Genomic DNA, 24622 nt, shown 5'->3' with positions numbered 1-24622 from the left:
GGATCATGGAGAAAGCAACAGAATTCCAGAAAATGTCTATTTCTGCTTCATTGACTATGCTAAAGCCTTTGATTGTGTGGATCACAACGAACTGTGGCAAATTCTGAAAGAGATGGGAGTACCAGACCACCTTACCTGTCTCCTGAGAAACCTGTACGATGGTCAAGAAGCAGTAGTAAGAACCAGACATGGAACAACCGATTGGTTCAAAATTGGGAAAGGAGTATGACAAGGCTGAATATTGTCGCCCTGCTTATTTAACTTATATGCAGAGTACATTATGAGAAACGCCGGGTTGGATGAATCACAGGTCAGAATTAAGGTTGCCGGGAGAATTATCAACAACCTCAGATACGCAGACGATACCACCCTAATGGCAGAAAGCGAAGAGGATCTCAAGAGCCTCTTGTTGAGGGTGAAAGTGGAGAGTGCAAAAGCTGGTTTGAGACTCAACATTAAAAAAAAATTAAAAAAATCTACAGTCACCGTCTGCAGTGATCTTGGAGCCCAAGAAAATAAAATCTGTCACTGCTTCCATTTCTTCCTCTTCTATATGCCAGGAAGTGATGGGGCCAGTTGCCATGATGTTGCCACGGCAACTGGCCCCATCACTTCCTGGCATATAGAAGGGGAAGAAATGGAAGCAGTGACAGATTTTATTTTCTTGGGCTCCAAGATCACTGCAGACAGTGACTGTAGCCATGAAATTAAAAGACGCTTGCTCCTGGGGAGGAAAGCTATGGCCAACCTAGACAGCATAGTAAGAAGCAGAGACATCACCTTGCCGACAAAGGTCCGTATAATCAAAGCTATGGTTTTCCCAGTAGCAATGTATGGCTGTGAGAGCTGGACTATAAGGAAGGCTGAGCACCGAAGAATTGATGCTTTCGAACTGTGGTGCTGGAGAAGACTCTTACGAGTCCCCTGGACTGCAAGGAGGTTCAGTCAGTCAATCCTAAAGGAAATCAACCCTTAGTGCTCATTGGAAGAACAGATCCTGAAGCTGAAGCTCAAATATTTTGGCCACCTAATGCGAAGAGAAAACTCCCTGGAAAAGACCCTGATGCTGGGAAAGATTGAAGGCAAAAGGAGAAGGGGACGGCAGAGGATGAGATGGCTAAATAGCATCACCGATGCAATGAATATGAATTTGAGCACACTCTGGGAGAGCGCGCAGGACAGGAAGGCCTGGCATGCTATGGTCCATGGGGTCACGAAGAGTCGGACACGACTGAACAACTGAACAACAATTTTTTTTTGTTAACATCTATGTAGGGCTACATCGTACAGGCAGTATGTTTTATTTATTTATTTATTTGTACCCTGCCTTTCTGCCAAAAAATGGCACTCAAGGTGGCTTACAGAACCAATTAAATCTGATTAAATCAATACATTAAAATACAATAAAAACATAACAATTACAGAAAAAAGCCATAGTAGTGGATATCCCCACTATGAAGTACTATAGCGGGGACGCCAAGGTTCAAATCCCTGTTAAGCTGTGAAGCTTCCTAGGTGGCCTTGGGAAAACTCTCATCTTTGTGTAACCTCTACCTCACGTGAAACCCCCATCTGTGGCATCCCAAGTTCTTTTGAGTGCAGGGCACAGTGCAGTACAATGTAGTTGGAGTTTACGGCTATGGTTTGTAAGCACTGTAATTCTCAGGTCAGGTAGGAACACAGCTATGGGAAAGGGACGTGGATTTCCCATGTGCTATTTAGAGACTAAACCTTTTCACCATCTTAAAAATTGTCAGTCTTTCCAGTGCATACTAAACATGTAATCTTTTTGATTGATGTCTGTCTGGTATGCAGGTCTGATGCTGCTGTGATGAGATTTAAGCATTAAAGAAATACGTACCATATGTTTTATAGAATTATATTGAATAATTAAATGGTTATCATAGCTGCAAGGGGGCTTGGTAATGAAATATGACAACCCCTGCTGCATGGGTTCACTTGACGCAACAACCCATGGCAAGCCAGGTGCCATCCAAAAATGGCACCCCTGGGCACTCGACACGACAGTTCCCAGGGGTAAATTAAACCACAGTAGGCTGTTGTGTCATGTGAACAGGCACAACATGGAATTTTAGGAAGGCATTTGACATGATTGGGGATGGCTTCCTTCTTTGCTGGAACCCTTGCTGACATATGTTTTTGGCTGTTCTAAGCTTTTAGATTCAGGGTTTTAAGAATTAGTATTCTTATTGTGGTTTGTTTTCTTTACTATAGTATACCACTGTGTACGTTCTGATGGCAGAGAACACTATATATCCCTTTGAAATAAACAAATAAAATAGCATTTTGAATTCTTCTGTGCATTTCTTCTCTATAACTTCCCCTCCTTGGACATCTTATATTGGGGTTGTAATTGCAAAAATTTAGGATTGCAGCATCGTAAGACAAAATTTGATACTTCATCCAAGAAAGTTGTCTATAAAGCCAAGTGTTGAGTGTGCAGAAAGCTGAGAATTTACTCAGGTTAGAGAGAGACAACTTTATGCAGGAATCATCTCAGAGTGCTTTCAGAGGAAAGTGGAAGGTGGTTGACTGGTACTTAGCATTTTACATAGTGCTGTAGTGTTCAGAGCGCTTCATATACACTGGCTGGGTTCAGCTGATCAGTGGGGAAAAGAAGCCACCATGGCTTCTTTTCCCTGCCCTGCGCATGCCATTTCCCTAATTGCCCTTGCTGCAGTGTGGGTTGTTGTATCGTCCGAACCTGGTGAAGTGCACGGCAGGGGTGGCTTCCAAACCACCCCACAACCCATGTGAAGCATTAGAGCCACCCTATATTATATCCCTTATTACAGATCAAGGCATGCCTGTGGTTACTTAATGAGTTTCCTGGTAGAGTTGATGATTGAACCAGGACTTCGCAGCCCATGCCCTTAGCCCCTACATTTGGATGTAATTAAATCCCAGTCCTGTAGTTGCCCTAAGTAAAAAAGAGAATGGTGCAAAGAACTTCTTTCAAAACAAATTTAGCTTATAGTTACTAGAACTTGATTTTATTCCTTTTTCCCCAGAGTGGTAGGCAGCAGTATTGCAACCTAAACTCTCCCCACGACCTGAGTTCGATCCCAGCGGAAGCTGGGTCCCAGGTAGCCAGCTCAGGTCGACTCAGCCCTCCATCCTTCCGAGGTCGGTAAAATGAGTACCCAGCTTGCTGGGGGAAAGGTAGTCACGACTGGGAAAGGCAATGGCAAACCACCCCACTACAGTCTGCCATGAAAACGCCAGCACAAGTGGCGTCCCTCTAGGGGTCAGTAATGATCCGGTGCTTGCACAGGAGGAACCTTTCCTTTTCTTGCTTTTCAGGGCTAGTTTTGATTTAGGCCTTGGCCATCTCTTGCCTTGAATACTGCAGTCTTTTCCTCCCTGGTTTTGCCTTGGTCCCCTAATCCTTCTCCAGAACTATGCTCCTACAACCATTCTTCATCACGCTCATTGCTCTGGCTATTAGGTGATGCCCCTCTTTAACTCTTTTCACTAGCTTACATCCTGATACTTCTCTGTCTCTTACCCTGTTCTCCTTGAAGAGCAACAAACCTTCTCTGGGACTGCCCCAGTGTTTCTGGAGCACTATCCCAGGAGATTCTTTCAGCACCCTCCCTACTGTCTTTTTGGCTGATGGCTGAAGGCTGTTTTTCCATCTGAAGGGCCCTTGATTTTTTTTCTTATGCTCTTTGCCTTTTTGTTCTGATACAGCTGATTGTTGAGATTGTTTGAATTGCTTTATTGTCTTATTGTATGTTTTATAAACTGCTATAATATTTATGAATAACAGTATAAAAATATTCTAAATTAAAAATAAAATGAATTTTCAACATGATTGCTTCTAAACCTATGGTATCTCCTGCAGGGCTAAGAGAAATGCTAACCATCAAGGCCCTTGACACAGGCTATGATACAGTGTGTCTGCAATTCATAAATAAACATGCAGATAGCACCGTAAGCACTGAAATATTCTTATTCTTGCTTGCTTCAACGCCTATAATGTGGCATGAAACTGCTTGCTTGCTATATACTTCACATGTTTCTGAATTGTTTGTGGCCTTTTGTATTTACAAGAAGTGTTCTCTCCTCTGTATTGGTTGCTTAATCCTTCTGTTTACAGTAGGGACCAAGAGGTTCCTTCTGGAGGAAGTGGGTGGAGAGATGATTTTTGCTGATCCCCCCCCCAACCTCCTCTGCCACCTGCTATACTCTTCTGGAGGGTCCCCTCAACCTTCTGAAACAGGTCTTCAGGGGGCTGCAGAGGGAGGAAAGAACTGGTGAAAATCACCTCCACCCCGCTCGCTCGATGGGAGTGTCCTGTGTGCTGACTCTGAATTCTGCTCGTAGGAACTCTGAATACAAGCCACTGTAACAGTAATCAAAGCAGTTACACCCCATATTTGTCTCCGTAAATTAAATATAGGTCACATTTGTAGATGTCTTCGCCAGTTTTGAACAAAATAATTTTATCCTTTTTCTTTTTACTCTTATGTAATTGGTTAACTCTGACATGGCATACACCTATAACTTCTTCCACTCTGTTATCTCTCCCATGTGTCTCAAGTGCTTTGCATACGTCTTCTGGCAGCATTTACTGTATGTCTCTTTAGTATGATTTCACAAATGCAATCCATTTAAAAGTAGTTATATGCCGGTTTGCTATCTCAGTAGTAGTACTGCTTATTTGTTGCAAACTTTCTTTGCTTTAGGACAAGTTCAGCATATTTGAAAATAACTGCCTTATTCCTTTCAACAATTAAGTACACCTTTGTTTGTTCAGCTTCTTTGGAATAATATACCACTTTGTCATGAACTCAACGTACATTTTCCAGCATTCTTTCCCCAGGTAAATCATGTAATTCTTGTTCCATTTCATAGGGCAAATAATCAGATCTTCTGTGTTCTGTGAATTAATTGTATCATACTGTTGAAGATTAATTTGGAAGGAGATAAAGTCAAATTAGGGTTAGCCTATCTGACATTCTCTATCTTTGTATTTATTCCAAATCCCTACCATGTTTTTAATGTTCTAAAGCAGGAATGGGGAACCTGTGGCCTTCCAGAAGTTGTTGGACTTGAACACGCATCATCTCTGCCCATGCTGGTTGGGGCTGATGGGAGTTGGAGTTCAACCATATCTAGAGAGCCACAGATTTACCAGCCCTGTTCTAAAGCTTGGATTGGACCATCGTTTACAGTAGAACTGTACAATTGTTGAACTTTAACAATTTTCTGAATTTCATTTTCACTGCAGATAATTTGCAGCATGTGAAGTTATCAGGCTTTTGGATTAAAAAACCTTATAATATCAGTTAGTGTATGCACCTTCAGCTCTGTTTAAACTTCTTCTAGTGGTATCTGTAGTCACATGAAATAGGATCATAGTCAACAGAGCTGTTTAAGGAGCAGAGTGTTGTAACCACAGCACCAAATTTAACAAATCTTATTAGTGGTTCATTGCTGTCTATAGTAATTCTGAAGCTTGGGTTTTAATAATGGTATATGAGTATTTTTACCTGTTACATGTCTCTAGCTGCTTGCTGCTACTGCTAAATAGTCATGTGATGACAGTCACAAGCATGGATTTTAAATCCATGACATCTCTGACTTCGTTGCAGTGGTTAAACTGAGGAGGAAGTGGTAATGCTATAAACTGAATAAGAGCTCAAAGCAGAAGCTAGGACAAATGTAGAATGAGGAATGGAAAGAAATAATCTACTGTCTCTTTCCATGGTGGAATAGATACTGATTCAGTGTATATATTCAGGCAGGTTAAATTTTTGCCAGTCCTGCTCTTATAAATGTTTCCAGGATTAGAAAGCCTAAAAATTAGTCTTGGCCTATAGAAATTCTGGAAATATATTTTACTTTAGTGATTTATGTGTAAGCTTAACTATGATAATATTGGACTTTGCTGCTTTGCCCACTTAAGTCATGCCTTTTTCATTTCTGCAGTTAATGAAATTCTTGCATAGTAGTTATATGTTACTGGTCCTAATAGCCCGATGAGCTAAACAAGTCTTGCAAGTACATGTTGACACATTGGCAAGTGGGTTTTAGTCTTGCAAGAAGTAACTTCAGCAGAACATAGCAGTGGAGAAGGTCTATATCATTTCTGGCTCTGCCTGGGGGTGGGGGAGAGAATGTGCCATAGTTGTGAAGGTAAAACTTCCTCCTCTTCCTATGCCCTTTCAGCCTGGGAGGAGGAAATATGGCAGAAAGAAGAAAAAAAAGGAAACACAGCGGGGGGCAGGGGCAATAGCCACACCATCAGCACAATTCAGAGCTACCCTACAGCTTGCAGTAATGGCCACATGACTTGTGAAGATGAGAGGCAGCCAGTGCTAGCTATCTAGCCATGCCCCAGCATCGCAACAAATCCTACGTACGACACAATCATGGCACCACAGTGCTACACTCCATAGAATCGGGAAGCGGGAGTTTGAGCTTCCCTTTAATAACAACAGCAACACAAGTAAAGGGTAGCAGGGGGAATTCCTGGATCTTGACCCTCTCTGCACATGCCACAGAGCAGCACTCAGCCACAGCAGCAAACAGTAAGCACATACTTCATGGGGCATTTGTCTTTCTCCCTCCCCAGTGCCCAAACATAGACGCCAGGAACACCTGGTCTTGTGGGACAAGTTATGTTTTTCATTCTGGGGGTCCCTGATTGGAATCCAGGGGCCAGCTTGATATGACGCAAGTGGAGAGGCCCCATATCCAGACATACCTGAGCCAGTCAGGAAGGGTACTTAACCAGTCCTTTTGTTCCCCCTGCCCGTGGCAACCTTTTGACCAAGGCACTGCCCTCTCTGTGTTACCTGATAGGCGGGCCAGCCTGGGTAGCATCTCAGCAGGACTTATCAACTCCCCTTCGCAGCCCCAAATTAGACCATGGTTCTGGTGGCTTGTCAGCCACCTCCACAACCCACCCTTGCTGTGTTCTCATGTAACAGCAAGCTATGGCACGCCCCCACCATGGCTCAAATATTCAAAATGGCAGCCACCACCACAACAAAAAGCCGTGTGGGGAAATTCACCCATGGTGGCTTTTCATTACGCGCGAACTAGGTCACTGCCTCATAGCCCCTGGCAGCAGCTCCCATCCCAGTTATGAATGCAAAAAGTCCTGTCCCAAGTTGGGAATGCTGTCATGGAGCTTGTCTGGAGCAAGTAGTTTAAGAGCACACAGAGCAATAGTTTAAAGCATCCTGGCCATTGCTGCAGGTCATGGAGTGGGACTTCTTCCTGCTCTGCCAAGAATGGGCTGTTGGATCCTGTACCTATAGGAGAGCAGTCTGTGGTGAGCAAAGGAGAGGGACAATGAGGAATAGGTAGCAGTGGAGCACATAGTCAGTATTCCCATATGCACACTAAGTTTTGTTGGGGGAAGAGGGGGTGCTCAGCCTGTGCTCATAACTCAGCCTCCCCCTCTGTCATTAGTATGCTCACCCCTTCCCCCTTGGGGGTTACAGAGGAGCTCCTTGTATACGGGCTGTAATTCTGTAAAGGAAAAGTGCGCATGAGCGGCAAGTGGTCTGAATGGTTGGATCGGCATGGCAGGCCTTGGCTGACAGAACATGACTGTGTGCAGGGGAGGCTGTGCCCTGCTTTTGCAAAGGAAGCGTGTTGGAGCGCTACAGATCATACAGGATGCATTTTTCACATACGGCAGAGGGATGTGGGTGAAGCGACTTGAGAGGCAGCTGCTGTGGTTATACACTCTAGCCAGAGTTTCCCTTCCCTTACCCACCTGTGCTGAGTGCTCTGTTCTGGCACACCAGTTGTAGCGGTGGGATGGAACTTGGCTGCGCTTGGGGATGACTGGCTTGTGTGTGACAGACAGACACTGACTGAGCTGGCTGCTGAGCAGGAAGAGTGTTAAGTGCAACACTGTTCTGACAAGACACGGTTCTTGGCCTTTGTAGCTGGAGTCAATCAGGGCCCTACTTTCCAAGCCAAGTGGAAATAAGCCAAATAGAAAGCAGGGAGCAGGTCTTGCAGGATTCACAGCTTGATAGTCCTTTCAGGCCTTTCCTGTTCCCTTTACAGATTCCTGTCCAAAGAACTTGATGATGGTTGTGCTTAGTATTCTTTACTCTCAAAGGCATCTTATCTTGAAGGGAGAATGATGCCCACTGGACTACACCTAGGGAATGCTCTGTATATTGGTCCTGCTCACGTGTATGGTGGAGAGTAAAATGCAGCCTATGGTATCTGAAACCACTGCTGCATACTTGCTCAACTAAGTCGATCCACAATCATTCATGCCGCAGTACAATATTGGTTTTAAAACTCACATTGAAATATTTCCCAGATGCTTCAGGTCTGGACACACCCTAGAGTAGACTTTCAAGTTTGATATCTTGATGTTACACAATTTGATGCCAGTGTAGCGTCCTATGAGATGTGTATGCTCTTCAGGTTCTTCCAGTTGCTATCCTGTTTCCCCAGGAGGTTGGGAGTACTGCTTTTTGGGTTGATAACCAATTTCAAAAAGATGAGACATTCTATCTGAGTTGGGTAATATAATTTCTTAACACAGTTGTAAGAAAATATTTTTGGGAGTGGCATACCTGATTTCCAAGGTAATGGTGAGAAGCTTGAACTCTTCCCACGTTATCTTTGTAAATCTACAATCATTGCATGTGATTCAGTTTATGCCAGCCATTTCTTCCCTTCTCTCTCTCTCCCCCCCCCTCCCCCATTCATGGTCTCACATGATGTGATACTTGCTCACTGGCTATCTTAACTGCAATTTTTGTCTTTCTGAAAAGGGTGGTAGGAAGAAGCATAAAATCTTGGGTTAGCATTCTACATTTTAAATGTTCTTTGGTACTTTCAGCCATGATTCTTACATCAGAAAGTAGTAGGCACAGACTTATTAGAAAAGCTACTTGAGAGATTCTCTGTCCTCCTAATGACTGTACTCTTTTCTCTTCAGTCAGGTCAGTTCAGTGAAGATATGATTCCTACAGTGGGCTTCAACATGCGGAAAGTTACCAAGGGTAATGTCACAATAAAGGTATGTATTCTGCTGTTGTGAAGGCAAATGAATTGAACTGCTATCACTTCTAAAGGAACAAATGAGAATAGCTTGGACAATGCTCAGAAGGAATAAAGAGGCTCCTCCCATCCTACCTAATTATTCAGTGCATTGCTCCTCATTCATATCAATATATTTGTATTTGTATTTATCAGGGTTCAAAAACTTATAATCAATAGAGTTGGACTGCATATAACACTTTATCAAGTCTTGGGCTGGAGGAGACGAGAACTGTGTACTTAGTCCACTCTATAAGAGGCATGATCCTCCAATCAGGTATAAACAATGAGTACTTCTTAAATCTCCTTTATGGGCAAGTCTCTCATACTTGAGAACTGCTTAGCCCATCATGGTATAGTGCCTGTACCCAATAGAAAGTGGTGAATACTTTTCCCCAGATGCTTCTTTTATGACTATACTATAAAGTAATGCTGTTTGTAGGATTATATTCATTTTAAGGATACTAGAGTAAACTGCAGATCTGGACCAGTGGGCTACTGAAAGTGGCAGACAGGTAAATGGTGTTATTGGGTCCTTAACAGATGATTAGGGTGTAGTTGGAGCATGCACTGTCTTGATCCGTTTGATTAGGGTAGAATCGGCAAGGCACATAGTGAGTTGTCGCTAGAGGGCAACTGGTGAATGTAGCGGTAGACAACTCATGGGAAGCAGCAGAGGATCAAAGCTTGGTGTTTCTGATCTGCTTCTATAAAGTTAGTTACAAAGAGCAGGTTAATTGGAACTGGTTCATCCAGTTCTTGCTGGATAGGAACAGTGGTGATTGTGTATACACATAATTCTGTTACTGTGTTTGGGGCCTAGTCACCTATTTGTGTTGTTCAGATTATTCAGAAGTCTACAGATTTATACATCTTTAGATAACACTTTCCATGTTGCAGTAAAAAAAGGAAAGCTGCTTTCTTGCTTTGCCTGGCAAACCAAACATATTTAGTTTTCTGATCCATGCAGCTTCTTTTATGACTTGTAAAACTTCAAGACATAATTCTCATTTTCTATCTCTTAAAAGATCTGGGATATTGGAGGACAGCCGCGATTCCGAAGTATGTGGGAGCGCTATTGCAGAGGAGTTAATGCTATTGTGTAAGTGTAGACATGAGGGGGGCTACTTGGTTGTGGCTGTTTTCGTTGTGTATTATACCTAGTTCTTCAGGTGTGTTACTATTATGCTATATTCTATCTCTAGCTGTTCAGGAGTAAGCTTGCACTGTGGGCTGTGCAGACCTGGGCTTCCTTTCCTTTGAACCCTACCAGTGTTGGGGGGTGGAGGGTTCTGGACAGTGAAAATGTCTTAACTACTCTGTAGCATTTAATCTAAAGTACTTGGCAATCTCAGGTTTAGTAAGTATAAACCTGAGACTGCCAAGCACTACAAAGAATGAATGGCTGCATTTGGATGTCATGCTAATCCATAGTTTAGTGTGATGAGCTGCAATGAGTCCCCTTTCCTGATTTCAAGTTGGCTTGTTTCAAACAAACCAGAAAACATTAGCTATGGTTCATCAGTCCAGGTGAAAGGACACGTTGCAGTGAAGTAAAAGCTCTGGAACTCTTCCTCATGGCTTCACCAGGGAAGGAGAGAGCACTGAGGCTAACTAACATTTGTTCTCATCTAAACTATGGTTAAAATGATGTCCGAATCAGACCAATGTGTGTTAAAACTATGGCTTTGTGTATTGCATGGGTGCACAGTATAGCTGCAATGGAGTCTGATATCCTAAAAATCATGGCTGCTGTTTAAAATGAAGTTACTCGATCCTGTGGTTACCAGTGAAAACTTAGAAACTAATTTATATATTTTATGATACAGTTAGCATGCCTTTCAGCCCAGACTAGGCCTCTGAGGCAACCCACAACAAAGATAGGTAAACCATCGAAACTACACATTACAAATAGAGGCGTAAGTCTATTTTTAGCATGCAGTGTAGAGAAATATCTAGTGAAGGCTCTGATCCCAAAGGGGAATGATCAGTCTCTCTAGCAAATGAGGCTTGGCAAGACTTCCTTACTCTGTTCCTTATCTCCACTTGGCTATTATTCAGTAACCTCTTACAGGGATTCTCATCAGGATTCTAATAAGCTACAACTGCTTGAAATGTTAGACTGTATTAGAATACATTCTAGTTGATGCTGTACCGTAAAGTCCCTAATCTATCGACTTGCTTACCTCAGGGTTCTGACAAGTCCTCTGGGGTCATATTGCCCAGCTTTCAATCACTGAGGTTTACACAGGAATTAAGAGTTAATAATGTGAAAGGTATGAGAAACTTGTGTTTGTCATACCTTTTACATTATTAACTCTTAATTGCCTAGCCATTTCAGAACCTATAGTAGTTTGGTGGGGTTTTGTTAATTCTTTGAGGGTTAACTTGGTTTGGACAGGGTTGTATTGCACTATTTTATACCTATAATCCTGGCTGAGTCAAACTAATTCCTTTTAATAGATATATGGTAGATGCTGCAGATCGTGAAAAAATAGAAGCTTCTAGAAATGAACTGCACAATCTACTAGACAAACCACAGCTACAAGGAATCCCTGTGAGTAGTGATCATCTGGTCTTATACGCCATACAGACTTAAGATTTGGGGACAGAAGTGGGGTGGACAAGAGGAGAAAATTTGTTTGAAATAAACTTTAGCTTGTGAAGATACTAAGCTTCTTAGCTCTATCTATTCCATATACTTAACCACGTCTTTGACATGTAACTCTTTCTCTTACATTACGTGCTTACATTAACTCTTGCTTTGTTCAATGGTCCAGTTCACATGCATGTTTTTTTAAATCCTGAGTTGTCACGAATGTGGTAGTGAGCTAGTGCACAGTGCCTGAACACTTAAACTGCAAGCGGGATCAGCTAAATATCCCAGAGACACACCCAGGTAAACCCTGGGTTTCAACTCTGGCGTGTCTCTCCCCTGACAAGTCAGCGTTCCGGGTTCAGACGCAATGCTAAACAAAGATATGCTACAGACGTTTTCTCAAAACATAAACCGTTGTTTCTAAAAGTATAAGCTACTAACGTGAGAAGTGGTTTAAAATAACTTTGATGTGTAAATCATTAAGCAGACTATGAACACTGTTTCATGGAGAAAATAGAAGGATTGCTTTTGACTATCAGTATTAAAAAAGAAGCTGAAACTGCTAACTAAAGCCAATTATATATGTCCTGTGTACTTGGAATTACAGCACCTAATGGTCACCAAAACACATTAGAATAGCAGGAGCCCTCTAGCTCTGCTCATGGCCTGCTCTACCTGCTTTTTGCCCAGTAAGGTCTCTGCATACAGCTGATGTGCTGCGTCTGACTACATTACTAGTGGTGTGCTATTATGTGCTGGCCATGGTATAGTCAGGTCTGCACTCCAGTCTGTGTTACCTGCTTTGCTACTTGCTCAGTGGTTAAGTAAGTTAGAGGTAAAACCATACAAAGACCCAGGAGGTGGTCTGTGTGAGGGCTGCATATGAAAGTAGTGCAGCCTAGAGTGGCATTACCTCATACTCTGCACTTCTCAGTGACACTTCCTAAGAAAGGTTGGCCACTATTCCTTAGGTTAACTATGTAGACAAGAGATACTAAATCTTTCGTTCCTTCACACAGCTGCTTTATTTCTTTTCCGCTCTTCTTTTCGAGAAATGGGCCAGTGTAAGCTGCTGCCTTCATAAGAGAAGGTGGGGTTCAAATAAATACATTATTTTCTCTCTCCAGGTTCTAGTACTTGGAAACAAAAGAGACCTTGCTAATGCTTTGGATGAGAAGCAACTTATTGAAAAAATGTAAGTGGCTGAGCAAGTATGTCTTAAGATGCTGTGTGCTGACTCTCCCCACTCAAAACTAAATTTGTAAGGTAACACATTGCAGGACCAAGTCAGATATTGTCTTGCGACAATTAGGAAAAGTGGAATGCAAGCTTTCAGTGGGTTACCTTAGAAATAGTCCTGTTAATTATAATGTGGATTGCAATACTTTCATATTAAGAAGGGTACTACCAAGGATTATTACCAAGTTGCTTCTGTGCTGCTTCTCTTCCAGGAACCTGGCTGCTATTCAAGATAGAGAAATCTGCTGCTACTCCATTTCCTGCAAAGAAAAAGACAATATAGGTAATTACTCTTCAGTAATGGTAGCTGTTACCGGGCACTGAAATTGGATTTATAGGGTTCTGCTTCCAAATATGCAAACTTCTTCCGACTGCTTTCAGACACTTAGCAGATTCCTGCCAATACATATCCCAGTGCTACATTAACTGTTTAATATGTACATTAATTAACTACATTTTCCAGGTTTGTTTATAATTTATAATAAGTTGCATGTGTAACTACACAGACAAACACACTGTTTTATACAGGTCATTTGGACAGTTTTTGAGTTAAAATATTGTAAATCTTGGGTTGTATCCAACTGTGTCTGTCTGTCACTGGAATGGATACTTCTGTTAGAACAAATCCCCCCATGTGCCCCCCAAATCTGCCCCAGAGCATTGAGAGATCATCTGGAGCAGATTTTGGGGACTCGGCAGGAGGCGAGGAAAAGGAAGTCCCATTGCATGAGAAGAAGTTTGCTTGTATGACATTGGATGGAAACCCTTAACCTAGATTAATCTCTTCAAGTGAGACACCTTTCCTTGTATGGTTTAACTGGCAGTGTTTGGTAAGTGCCTCGTCTTCCCTCCAGCAGTCAGACTGGTCTTTTGAATTTCCTAGGTCTCATTTTTTATCAAAGGTAAATACAAACTATGTAGAAAGGAAAAAAAAAATACTAATCAGACACATGTCAGTTAAAATGTGAAATAGGTTGGGAATGGAATTAACAAGAACAGTAAAACAAAGGAGCCATCACTTTAACCTTGAGAGTCACTTGGCAGGATTAAGTCATTCAACGTTTACTTTGAGATGGATAAATGTCTTATGATACCGCAGGATTCCATGTTCCAGTCACTATAGTAAATCCTGGGATTTACGATACGCTGTTGACTAATAGGAGTCCCATAAAATTTTCAACCATTGTTTTAAAGGACTAGCGTGAAGTGCCCAGTGCATAGAAAAGACCAGTCTAGCAGTATGTTACTTCATGTAATTTAGCAGAAATAATATTTAGCACAAACCTGAGCAAACATAAAAGCAGATCTGTTGGAATATATTCAAGAAATGTTACATAGCTTTTCTTCCCATTTTCTTGAGCATCAACACAGAGCCACCACATGAAATAGAAGTCATTGACCTGGTTCATACATAATGCCCAATTGCTAGGTTAAACAATCCAGGAATTGGCGTGGCCATGCAAGTGCGCTGCCTCCCATCTGCTCACGACTTCCACTTTTCTTCCTGGGTTTTTATCGTGATGTCCGAAACTGGAACTCTGGGTTGTTTCAGGGTTAAACAACCCAGAGTTAACCCAACAACAAACCATGGAAGTTCCTAGGTTGTTGATTGAAAGTGAAAGTGACAAGTGTGTGGGTGGCAGCACACTCGCTTCTCAGCCCTGACAATTCCTGGGTTAAACAATTGTCATGACATGTGAAACAGGTCATTACCATCTGTAGAGCAATACCATCAATTATCATTGCCAGATCTATCAATCTTGGCTGATGGCAACTGTAAGTGGTATTGTTTGGCCATTTTGAAAGTGTATTTTTCTTAGGTACTTAATGGTGCTTCAGGTTATTTTCTTGAATGAAAAATAGCACATTTACATATCCTGTTTGAAGATCCTATGGAAATTCCATAGGGGGAAGGACTTACTTGCCCCCATGCGTTCTGTGTTCAAAGTATTCATAGTTGAAAAGTAATTCCATTGAAATCAGTGGAACTTGCTTACAAGTAGGACCCCAGTCCAGATATCTACAGAGCAAGATCCACCCGCACCACAGAGCTGCTTACATTTTTCTTTATCGGAAGCTGTTTTTCTTGCATGCACAGTTTCTGATGAAGTGTCTTAGATAATTTGGGATAGTTCTATAGATGAGAAAATGGCCAGTGGTTTGGTGCAAATAAAATAAAATTTGATTTGATAGATGATAAATGACCTGCTATGTGAGCGCGAACTCTTGAACATACATGAAGGAGCTTGATAGATCAAGGGCTGTGTGTCAAAGATCAAAGGCACCAATGTGTAATTCCTTCATTTAGTCCTTACTGTCCCAGAGTAATATCTACTGGTCTAGAGAATTTGAATTGGCACTTAACTTGTCTTAGCCCTGTAACTTGCCTAAGAACAGTCCTGTAGTTTTATTTTGTAGTGTATCTTTTTTTAAAAACAAGGAGAAGTAGTAATAGTTCAGAAACAAATAAATATAGAGTGAGCTAAAACACTCTGAAACCTATCCAAGGAACATCTGCTATGATTCTTGGGGCTTGGCAAGTCTCAGAGGCATTTCCATTATTGGATCAGCCATCAAGAACATCTCTGTCTGCTCTCTTCCTGTGAACTATTTCCAGAATCTGGGAAAAAAAACCTTTTAGCTGTATAGGCCCTAGTCTAAACTACTTAACTATGTGTTTAAATGCGCCCAGCTCTCATTTTTACATTGGATGCTCAACTGCAGGAAGTAGAATATCTTGAAGACAAATGATCAATGCTTTTCTTTTTCCTAGATATCACACTTCAGTGGCTTATTCAGCATTCAAAGTCTAGAAGAAGTTGAAATATTACAGATAATCCCCCAGTTGGCCATAATCTCAGTTGTCTACCTGCTCCATGATGAAATGTTATCCAGGATAGTCTTCCTCTATCCAAGGAATTGCCTTTTTTTCACAGCTCATGCCTCCATGTACACTGCTGAACGACTTATATTCCTACTTCTGTCAAAGAATCAGCTAACAGTTATCATGAGTCGTGCAAATGTTTTTATTAAGTTCACCTAAACAGTGGCAGTGGGTGCCCCCTTCCCAAAAGCTACCATTAAATCAAAGTTTGTTTCTGCTCTGGTCTTCCTGAGCCAGGTTTTTATATTTGATTTTCAGCAAACTTACTTAATACTTGCATTTAGTGGCTTGCTGAAGATGCTGCCACAGGCCAGCACGACGATTCTAGCACCACTTATTGTACTTATAAAGCTTTTCAAACACTGTTTAAATGGGATACTAACTTTTCTCTCAGATGCATGTGATGTGTATTGTAAAATGGTTTGCAATGGAAAGTATCAGGCACTAGATATTAAATCACTAAATTATCTTAAGTTCTCAAGTTTCATTCATCCCAATGAATTAGAAATGTCAAATTGTCAACATTATTTTTTTATCTGTGCAGGCCATTGCTAAGAACTTTATATATGTTAAAATTCTTAAGAGGGATACAGAATAGAATACTTCAAAATAATGCTTTCAAGAGTTTGTACACACAAGCAGGTAAAACTTAAGAACCTCAGTCTAGACTAACAATCACACCTTGCTCCTTGAAATGCTTTGCGAAGTCTTACAGCTGCATGGCACTTTGGTGTCGCACTGACTCCCAGCACAAACAAATCTATCACTGTCTGGCTTGTCCTGTTGTTAATGGAATAGTTGTGCACAGTTGCACTTGGTGCTAGGAAATACCTAGGCTATTGCAGCAATGCCAGGTTTGCCTCCTTTCTTGGTGTGTAATCATGTGTAAAGTTCACAGGCTATGACATGTTAAATGGTGTTTCGAAGCACAAGAGAATCAGTGAATGGATCTTGTTCTTGGTTAGCTTCTAGATCATAGAGGTGTATGAACTATAAAATCTGTAACACTGCAAAGAAAGTAAAGCTGCAGAAGTAGTGTCAATATTTAAAGGGACAGACTTGTTAAGGCTAGTTTTGTTCATACAGTAATGTTAATGTAGCCCACCGTATGCAAACAAATACATGGTTACACCTGCTTATGTTGCCCCTTTTTGTGTTGACATTTTTAAAACAGCATCTGCATGTACTTAGATGCTCCACTTTGAGAGTCCTTGTTTGAGACATATTTAGTACTTTTAGGGGCATGTGCACGCACATACATACCTACATACATATGCCTGATCCAGTACAAAATGGTTTCTTGAAAAGCAAGCATCTCATACTGGACCAAGCACTGCTAACAGCCACAGTATGTTTCTCCACTACTACCCTGCATGTATGGCAACTCTCTCCTAGTCATTTACAGGCATTCCGGGGTTGCTTGAAAGGGTTCTCTGCTAAAAGACCACAGACCATGCCTTTACAGCAACACATGGCATGTTTGTAAAACACCACCACAGTTCTGTCAGATGGTCTGGGAGAAGTAAAATTAGATCACACAGTGGCTGCAACCCTAGCCTAGTTGTGTGTTTTAAGGCATTGCAGGTGCAACGTATGAACTTGTACAAAGTTATAGCAGCTTTGCCACAGCTGTTGGACCAAGTTAACTAACAGATGTGCCCCAGGACAACCAGTTTTGATTTACTGCCATCGCTTTACTGTTCCCATACAAATTACTGCACTGTTGCACAGACACAAGTATTGCCTCCATTTACAAATTGAGCTTGCAATTTTAACCTTGGTATGCTTCAATAAACCCTGTATTGTGGGTGCTGTAGAGTCAGTGAAATAACTTGCTGCTGTAGTTGTAGTTCACTATGGACTGCTACACTTGACTAGAGCAACTCTACTTGTGCCTAAAAACAAGGAAGCGGAACTAGAATGTGTCAACATTTCCTGTAGGAACCAAATTATTGTTTAGATAACTGGCCTATTGCTGAATTCACTGTGTTTGATTTTTGTGTGTATACTTCACTGCTTTCTGCATTTTGACATCCAAAAACCACTACCAACTTTTTAACTTGTGCATTAGTCTCAGCATGTGAACAACTTATACATTTACCAAACTTTGTAAATATGTGCATTTTTTATTTAGGTGGATTGCATTTTGTTGGTTTACTGCTGTTTAGCTTTATCCAATAAACTTGAGTTTTCAGGGTCATGTTGACATGTATGTAGCTTGACTCTTCAAGGTCTGATCTGCAATTGAAATATGGGAAGAGTATAATCCTACTCCAGGTCTGTTACTCAAACGTGAGCCTCCGCTTACTGGAACTGGCATAAGTAGCCAAAGTCCTCAAAAGGCTATAGTGTAGACTGTATTCTGTGCATAGAATACAGTCTAAACCTACAACGCAATCCTATGTGTGCCTTCTCAGAATTAAGTCCCATTGAGTTCAGTGGGGTTATTCCCAGGTAACTGCATAGGATTGCACCCAGAAGGAGCAATCCTATGCAGCTAGACGGCCATAGGGTATGTGGTTTTCTGGGGACCGACCTTCCCCCCTTCCACGCTGCAGCACTGTGCTCCGCGCTCAGAAGAGGAGCACGGAGAGGCCAAAACAAGGCAGGGAAGGTGGAAATGCCGGTATGACACATGCTATGTGTCATCTGGCAGCCTCCTCCCCCACTCCACCTTCCTGTGGCTAGACAGCCGAAATCAGCTGTCTAGCAAGTGCAGGGCAGGAGAAGCACGGAGGGAACGATTCCCTCCATACTTCTCCTGCCCTGCATTGGATAGGTGGTCACCTATCCCGACAGGATTGTGCCCTAAGTGTGTGAAGTACTATCCAGTCAGTTCACTTAAGCTGCGATCGGATACACACTTACCTGAGACCAAGTCCCACTGAACGCCATAGGATTTACTTCTGAGCCTATATGCATAGGATTGCTGTTAAACATTCTGCCTGTTTACTTGCATTCTGTACCTTCCTCTCCCTAATAGAAAAGCCTTTCCTACAAGAAGTACTTAACCTAACAATGCCTTAGAACAAGGGTGGGCAATGTGCACCCCTTCCCCTAATTTCAGACCTCTGGCAAAAGCAATCTGTCCCTTCCCCAATTGCCTATTGGGTGGGGAGAGAAAGGGGTGGCCGTACCCGCTTCCGGCCTTACCCCACTGCTGGCATATGGCATCTGACAGATTACCCCTGAGTCAATGCATTCCTCGACAGAAAAGGGGTTTGCCACCTCTGCCTTAAAACCACCACCTGTGTTGATCAGTACACAGGAACGAGTGCAAAGACTCTCCATACCTCAAGCTTGTGCACTGCTCAGGCTCACCAGAACAATTATGTTCAATAGCTGTTTCCATTTGATATTCAGGTATTCACAGACATTGAGGCAGAAATTCTTGCTAAGCCCTAGTGCTGAATTAGGATTTTGGAAGCCAAAAGTAGAAATTATCTACTGGTCTACAGCATTGTTGCAGCAAAGACTGGTAATGGTGTACATAGCTTCTTAGTTGGACTGTGGAGCTAAATCATCCTCTGGGGCGTGAGAATAGGGGAAACTAGCATGAAGTCGAGGCTCGCCATGGGCAAAATTGGTAGCGGAAAGATTATTTTTATTTATTTAATTTATTAATCGCCCATCTGGCTGGTCACCCAGCCACTCTGGGCGATGTACAACATACAATAAAACAATAAAATTCTACAGTAAAAACATTTTCTAAAATACCCTAACCCACCCCAAATGCCTGCCTGAACAGCCACATTTTTAATGCATGACGGAAGCTCGTTAAAGAGGGGGCATGACAGAGTTCCCTAGGAAGGGAGTTCCACAGAGTGGGGGCCACCACAGAAAAGGCCCTCTCCCTCGTCCCCACCAGTCTAGCTGTCCTGGCTGATGGGACAGAGAGAAGGCCATCCGAGGCTGATCTTGTTAAGCGGCCTGTCTGGTGTTGCTGGAGGCACTCCTTAAGATAGGCTGGGCCGCAACCATATAGGGTTTTAAAGGTCAAAACCAGCACCTTGAATTTGGCCTGGAAAACAACTGGTAACCAGTGCAACTCCTTCAGCACTGGAGTGATGTGATCTCGCCTGCGGCTGCCTTTAATCAGGCGAGCTGCCGCATTCTGTACCAGCTGCAGCTTCCGAACCGTCTTCAAGGTTAACCCCACGTAGAGCGCATTACAGTAGTCTAAACGAGAGGAGACCAGGGCATGTACGATGGGAGCAGATGGTCGGGAAGGAAGGGGTGCAGCCGCCGTATCAGATGGCGTTGATACAGCGCTGTCTGGCTCACAGCTGACACCTGAGCCTCCATGGACAGCTGGGAGTCCAAAATGACCCCCAGGCTGCAGACCTGGTCTTTCAAGGGTAGCCGTACCCCATTCAACACCAGGTCAACATCCCCTAGCCTTCTCTTGTCTCCCACCAAAAGTACCTCGGTCTTGTCAGGGTTCAGCTTCAGCCTATTCCTCCCCATCCAGCCACTCACCGTCTCCAGACATTTGGACAGGGATTATACGGCCAACCTTGGTGAAGATTTGAATGAGAGGTAGAGCTGCATGTCATCCGCATATTGATGACACTGCACCCCAAACCTCCTGATGATCGCCCCCAGCAGCTTCACATAGATGTTAAATAGCATTGGGGAGAGGATGGAACCCTGTGGCACCCCACATGTAAGTGGCCATGGGTCCGAAACCTCCTCTCCCAGTGCTACCCTCTGGTACCTGCCGGAGAGGAAGGACCGGAACCACCGCAATACAGTGTCTCCAATGGCCAACCCCTCCAGGCGGTCCAGGAGGATACCGTGGTCAATGGTATCAAAAGCAGCTGAGAGGTCGAGGAGAACAAGGAGCATTCACCCCTATCCAGAGCCCTCCTCATATCATCTACTAAGGTGACCAAGGCCGTTTCTGTCCCATGCCCAGGCTTGAAGCCCGACTGAAATGGGTCTAGATAATCAGTTTCTTCCAAGTGTGCCTTCAACTGCACCGCCACCACCCGCTCAATCACCTTGCCCCAAAATGGCAGATTTGAGACTGGGCGAAAGTTATTCAGAACTTGAGGATCCAAGGAGGGCTTCTTTAAGAGTGGTCTTATCACTGCCTCCTTGAGGGCTGATGGCATCACTCCCTCCTCAAGGGAGGCGTTAGAAAGATGCAGTTAGTGGATGAAGTTTGGGGGAAGAAGAATGGGTTGGCTTTAAGGTAATATGCCTTGTAAAACTCACATCCCCTGTGACAAGAATAACTTCAAGAATTGGATACAGAGGACAAAACAAAGTGCTGTTGTGCTCATGGCCTGCTTGTGGGTTCCCCATCAACAGCTTGTTGGCAGAAGCAAAATAGTGCACTGTGAGAATAGACACATGTATGAGATTTTGGAGGTCAGCCTAGAACACTGGTGGACCCCCTGAGAGTGAGAGCCCTGAGCTGCAGCCCAGTTAGCCTGTGCCTTAAGATGGCCTTGTGTGACTGAAGAGGTACCAACCAGCAATGCCTCTCAGATTAGAACTTTAGTTTTGGATTTTGCCTGTGCTATCCATGCAGATCCCATTATTCTGTATGGAAGAGCAACACTCCGCACACCTATTGGCTCGGATTCTGTTGCACTCGTGTCCTGCTTGTGGTTTCCTAGTCAACAGCTGGTTGGCCACTGTGTGAACAGAATGCTGGACTAGATGGACCCTTGGTCTGATCCAGCATGGCTCTGCTTATGTTCTCCTCTCTCCTGGTTCTCTTCACTTTTCAATGGCCAATTAAACTACACATGTTTTTAAGTGCATTCAAATGCATATGACCAGTTTTGATAAGAAATAGAAAACCTATTTTATACCACCGAAGCTGGGACTTTATTCTCTGAGGGTTCATCCCCTCCAACTACTAGGTAAAGCCGCCCAATTTAGCTTCTGTTAGTGTGTCTTTAACCATTTAGGGTGATTAAAACAAAGAGGGATTGTGAAGAGCCCCCAAAGTCTCTCTCCAAAATGGAGGAATGGGCATTAAAGCAACAAATGTGGTTCAATGCAAGCAAGTGTAAAGTGATACATGCTGGGGCAAAAGATCCTAACCTCATGTATACACTGATGGGGATTGAGCTGGCGGTGACCAAACAAGAAAGAGATCTTGGGGTTGTGATGGATGAAAGTGGTGCTGTGAAAAAGGCAAATTCCACGTTGGGGATCATTAGGAAAGGAATTGAAAATAAAACTGCCTATGCCATAATCTTCTGATATAAATCTATCATGCAACTACACTTGGAATATTGTGTACAGTTCTGGTCACCGTACCTCAAAAAGGATGTTGTAGAGAAAAGGTGTTGAAGTGGGCAACCAAAATGATCAAGGATCTTGAAGAAGTCCCCTATGAAGGCCTTCTTATGTTTGGGGCTCGTTAGCTTAGAAAAAGGCAAGCAACGAGGGACATGTTAAAGATGTTTAACATAAAACTATGCAGGGTGTGTAGAAAGTGGATAGGGAGAAAAACCTCTCCCTCTCTCATAATACTAGAACCTAGCATCATTCAAAGAAGCTAACTGGTGGGAGATTCAGGATAGATAAAAGGAAGTACTTCTATACACAGTGCCTAGTTAACCTATGGAGTTTGCTACCACAAGATGTAGTGATGGCCAACTTAGATGACTTTAACAGGGAATTCAAAAAACTCATGGAGGATAAGGCTATCCATGGCTGCTAGTCATGATGGCTATTTATTACCTCCAGATTCAGAGACAGTATGCCTGTGTATCCAGTTGCTGGGTAACATGAATGGGATTGTGGTGCAGTCATTCTGCTTGTGGATATCCCATAGGCATCTGGTTTGCCACTGTGGAATCAGAATGCTGGACTAGATTAGGCCTTTAATTTGTTCCAGCATGGCTCTGCATATGTTCTTAAGGATGTCATGATCAATGTGTCAAATGCCATTAAGAGGTCCAGTAGAACCACTACAGTTGCATTTCCATCATCCAGTTCTCTACAAGTCAACCATTAGGAAGACCGAAGCAGTTTCCATTCCAACTGGTTGGCCACTGTGTGAACAGAATGTTGGACTGGATGGACACTTGGTCTGATCCAGCAGGGCTCTTCTTATGTTCTTATCTATGCTCTGGCATAATACAAGTTTAATTTTCAATACAAACCTTAGAATAAAAACAAGAAAAAGAATAATTCAATGTTTGCATGGGAAAAATCTGAAAAATCATTCTGTTGACAACCCATGTGTCCTAAAGACAGGGTCAAGTTGCTGTTGGAGATCTAGTGTCCCTGTGAGCCTTTCAGTGGGTCTGTCACTGCTGCTCAATGACTCATTAGCCCTGCAGTGTCTTTATAGCATTAACCTTTAAAGAGCAACCCTGGGAAGTACAACAGGCTAAGAAAAACATTTTTTATCTTGTGCATTGTATGTGGCTTTTGCTTGCTATGGCTGAACCCAAAAGCTGAATATTGATCCATGTTTGCTGTGGAAAGATTATCTCAAGAGTTCAGTTTTACAATGAAGGGCATGTTTATTAGCCAGTTCTAATCATAAGAAGAGCCCTGCTGGATCAGACCAAAGGCCTATTTAGTCCAGAATTCTGTTTGCGCAATGGCCAGCCAGATGCTCCAATGGGAAGCCCACAAGCAGGACATGAGTGCAACATTCTGAGCATGTACAGGACCTTTTTCTGTCTAAACTTGCATAGGATTGCACTATTAAATCACAATAGCACCATCATGACTACAGGAATAAAATGGAGTTTGCCTCTGCTGCCCTGCTGCTAAACACAGTTACTTGGGAATAGTCACCATTTTGTTGTAGAAAAGCACAATATATGTTTTAAGTGAAAATCATAAAAATGAGCACCCATAATCATGCACATGCCCAGCTGGCCACCTTTTAACCAGAAAATATTTTAAAAAGAAGAAAATACGTTACGGAAAGCAGCAGCACCTGCGATGTGTGCCGGCATGGCACCACAATCTGGGTGGTCTTGGAGAGGGCTGCAGGACCCTGGACTCATGAAGATTGAACAGAGTGCGATGTACACACAGTGTTATTCCCCCACACTCCGAAAGCCTATTGCAATTTTGTACGTTGTTTAGGATGAAAAGCAAGGATGATGTGAGCTGCCCCTCTGAAAGCACCACTGGTTATGTGATGGAGAGAGCAATCCTGTGACCACAAGAGGGCCATAGGATTTTTTGGTTTCTGGGAACCGAGGTCGGAGCCATGGCTCTGAACGTGGTTCCCAGAAACTGTGCTCCTCGCCCCTCCCCCTCGTAGCCGGCACGGTTCTCTCTGTGCTGGCTACGGAAACCGAGTGCAGATGTAGGGAAAAGGGGGTGGTCCTGGGGAGACCATGGAAGCTAAGTTACGCAGCGGGACGGCTGGAGCACAGGAGCGAAGATTGCCTCTGTGCCCTGTCTGCCCTACATGGGATGGTTATCAGCCTCCAACTTCAGATGCTGACGACTACCTCCATAGGATTGCTCCCTTGTGGAATTACCCTCTGTGAATTATACTTGCAAAATTCCCTTTGCTGAGGGAACAGGCCAGGTTTAAGGTTTTGGTACTAGATTGCCGGGAGAATTATCAACATCCTCAGATATGCAGACAATACCACCCTGATGGCAGAAAGCGAAGAGGATCTAAAGAGCCTCTTGTTGAGGGTGAAAGAGGAGAGTGCAAAAGCTGGTTTGAAACTCAACATTAAAAAAAAACGAAGATCATGGCATCTGGCCCTATCACTTCCTGGCATATGGAAGGGGAAGAAATGGAAGCAGTGACAGATGTCATTTTCTTGGGCTCCAAGATCACCGCAGACGGTGACTGTAGCCATGAAATTAAAAGACGCTTGCTCCTTGGGAGGAAAGCTATG

At 43.0% G+C, this 24622-nt stretch overlaps 1 protein-coding gene across 1 annotated transcript in view; it reads left to right on the top strand.

Moving 5' to 3' along the window:
• ARL8B (ARF like GTPase 8B) overlaps positions 1-18007 on the top strand; it is a 35323-nt gene extending 17316 nt beyond the window's left edge. The window contains exons 2-7 of the mRNA XM_084840303.1: positions 8951-9031; positions 10080-10153; positions 11515-11608; positions 12778-12845; positions 13102-13172; positions 15663-18007. Of these exons, the coding sequence (XP_084696429.1) occupies positions 8951-9031; positions 10080-10153; positions 11515-11608; positions 12778-12845; positions 13102-13172; positions 15663-15712 (438 nt within the window). The 3' untranslated portion in view covers positions 15713-18007. The remainder of the gene's footprint in view (positions 1-8950; positions 9032-10079; positions 10154-11514; positions 11609-12777; positions 12846-13101; positions 13173-15662) is intronic.
• The last annotated feature ends 6615 nt before the right edge of the window (positions 18008-24622 follow it).

The sequence above is a fragment of the Heloderma suspectum genome, chromosome 2 (genome assembly GCF_057233095.1).
Source record: "Heloderma suspectum isolate Gila_16-S chromosome 2, 16-S_ref, whole genome shotgun sequence".
Lineage (NCBI taxonomy): Eukaryota > Metazoa > Chordata > Lepidosauria > Squamata > Helodermatidae > Heloderma > Heloderma suspectum.
The sequence above is the reverse complement of the archived record's forward strand: the minus strand, read 5'-3'. Positions and strand labels throughout refer to the sequence as shown.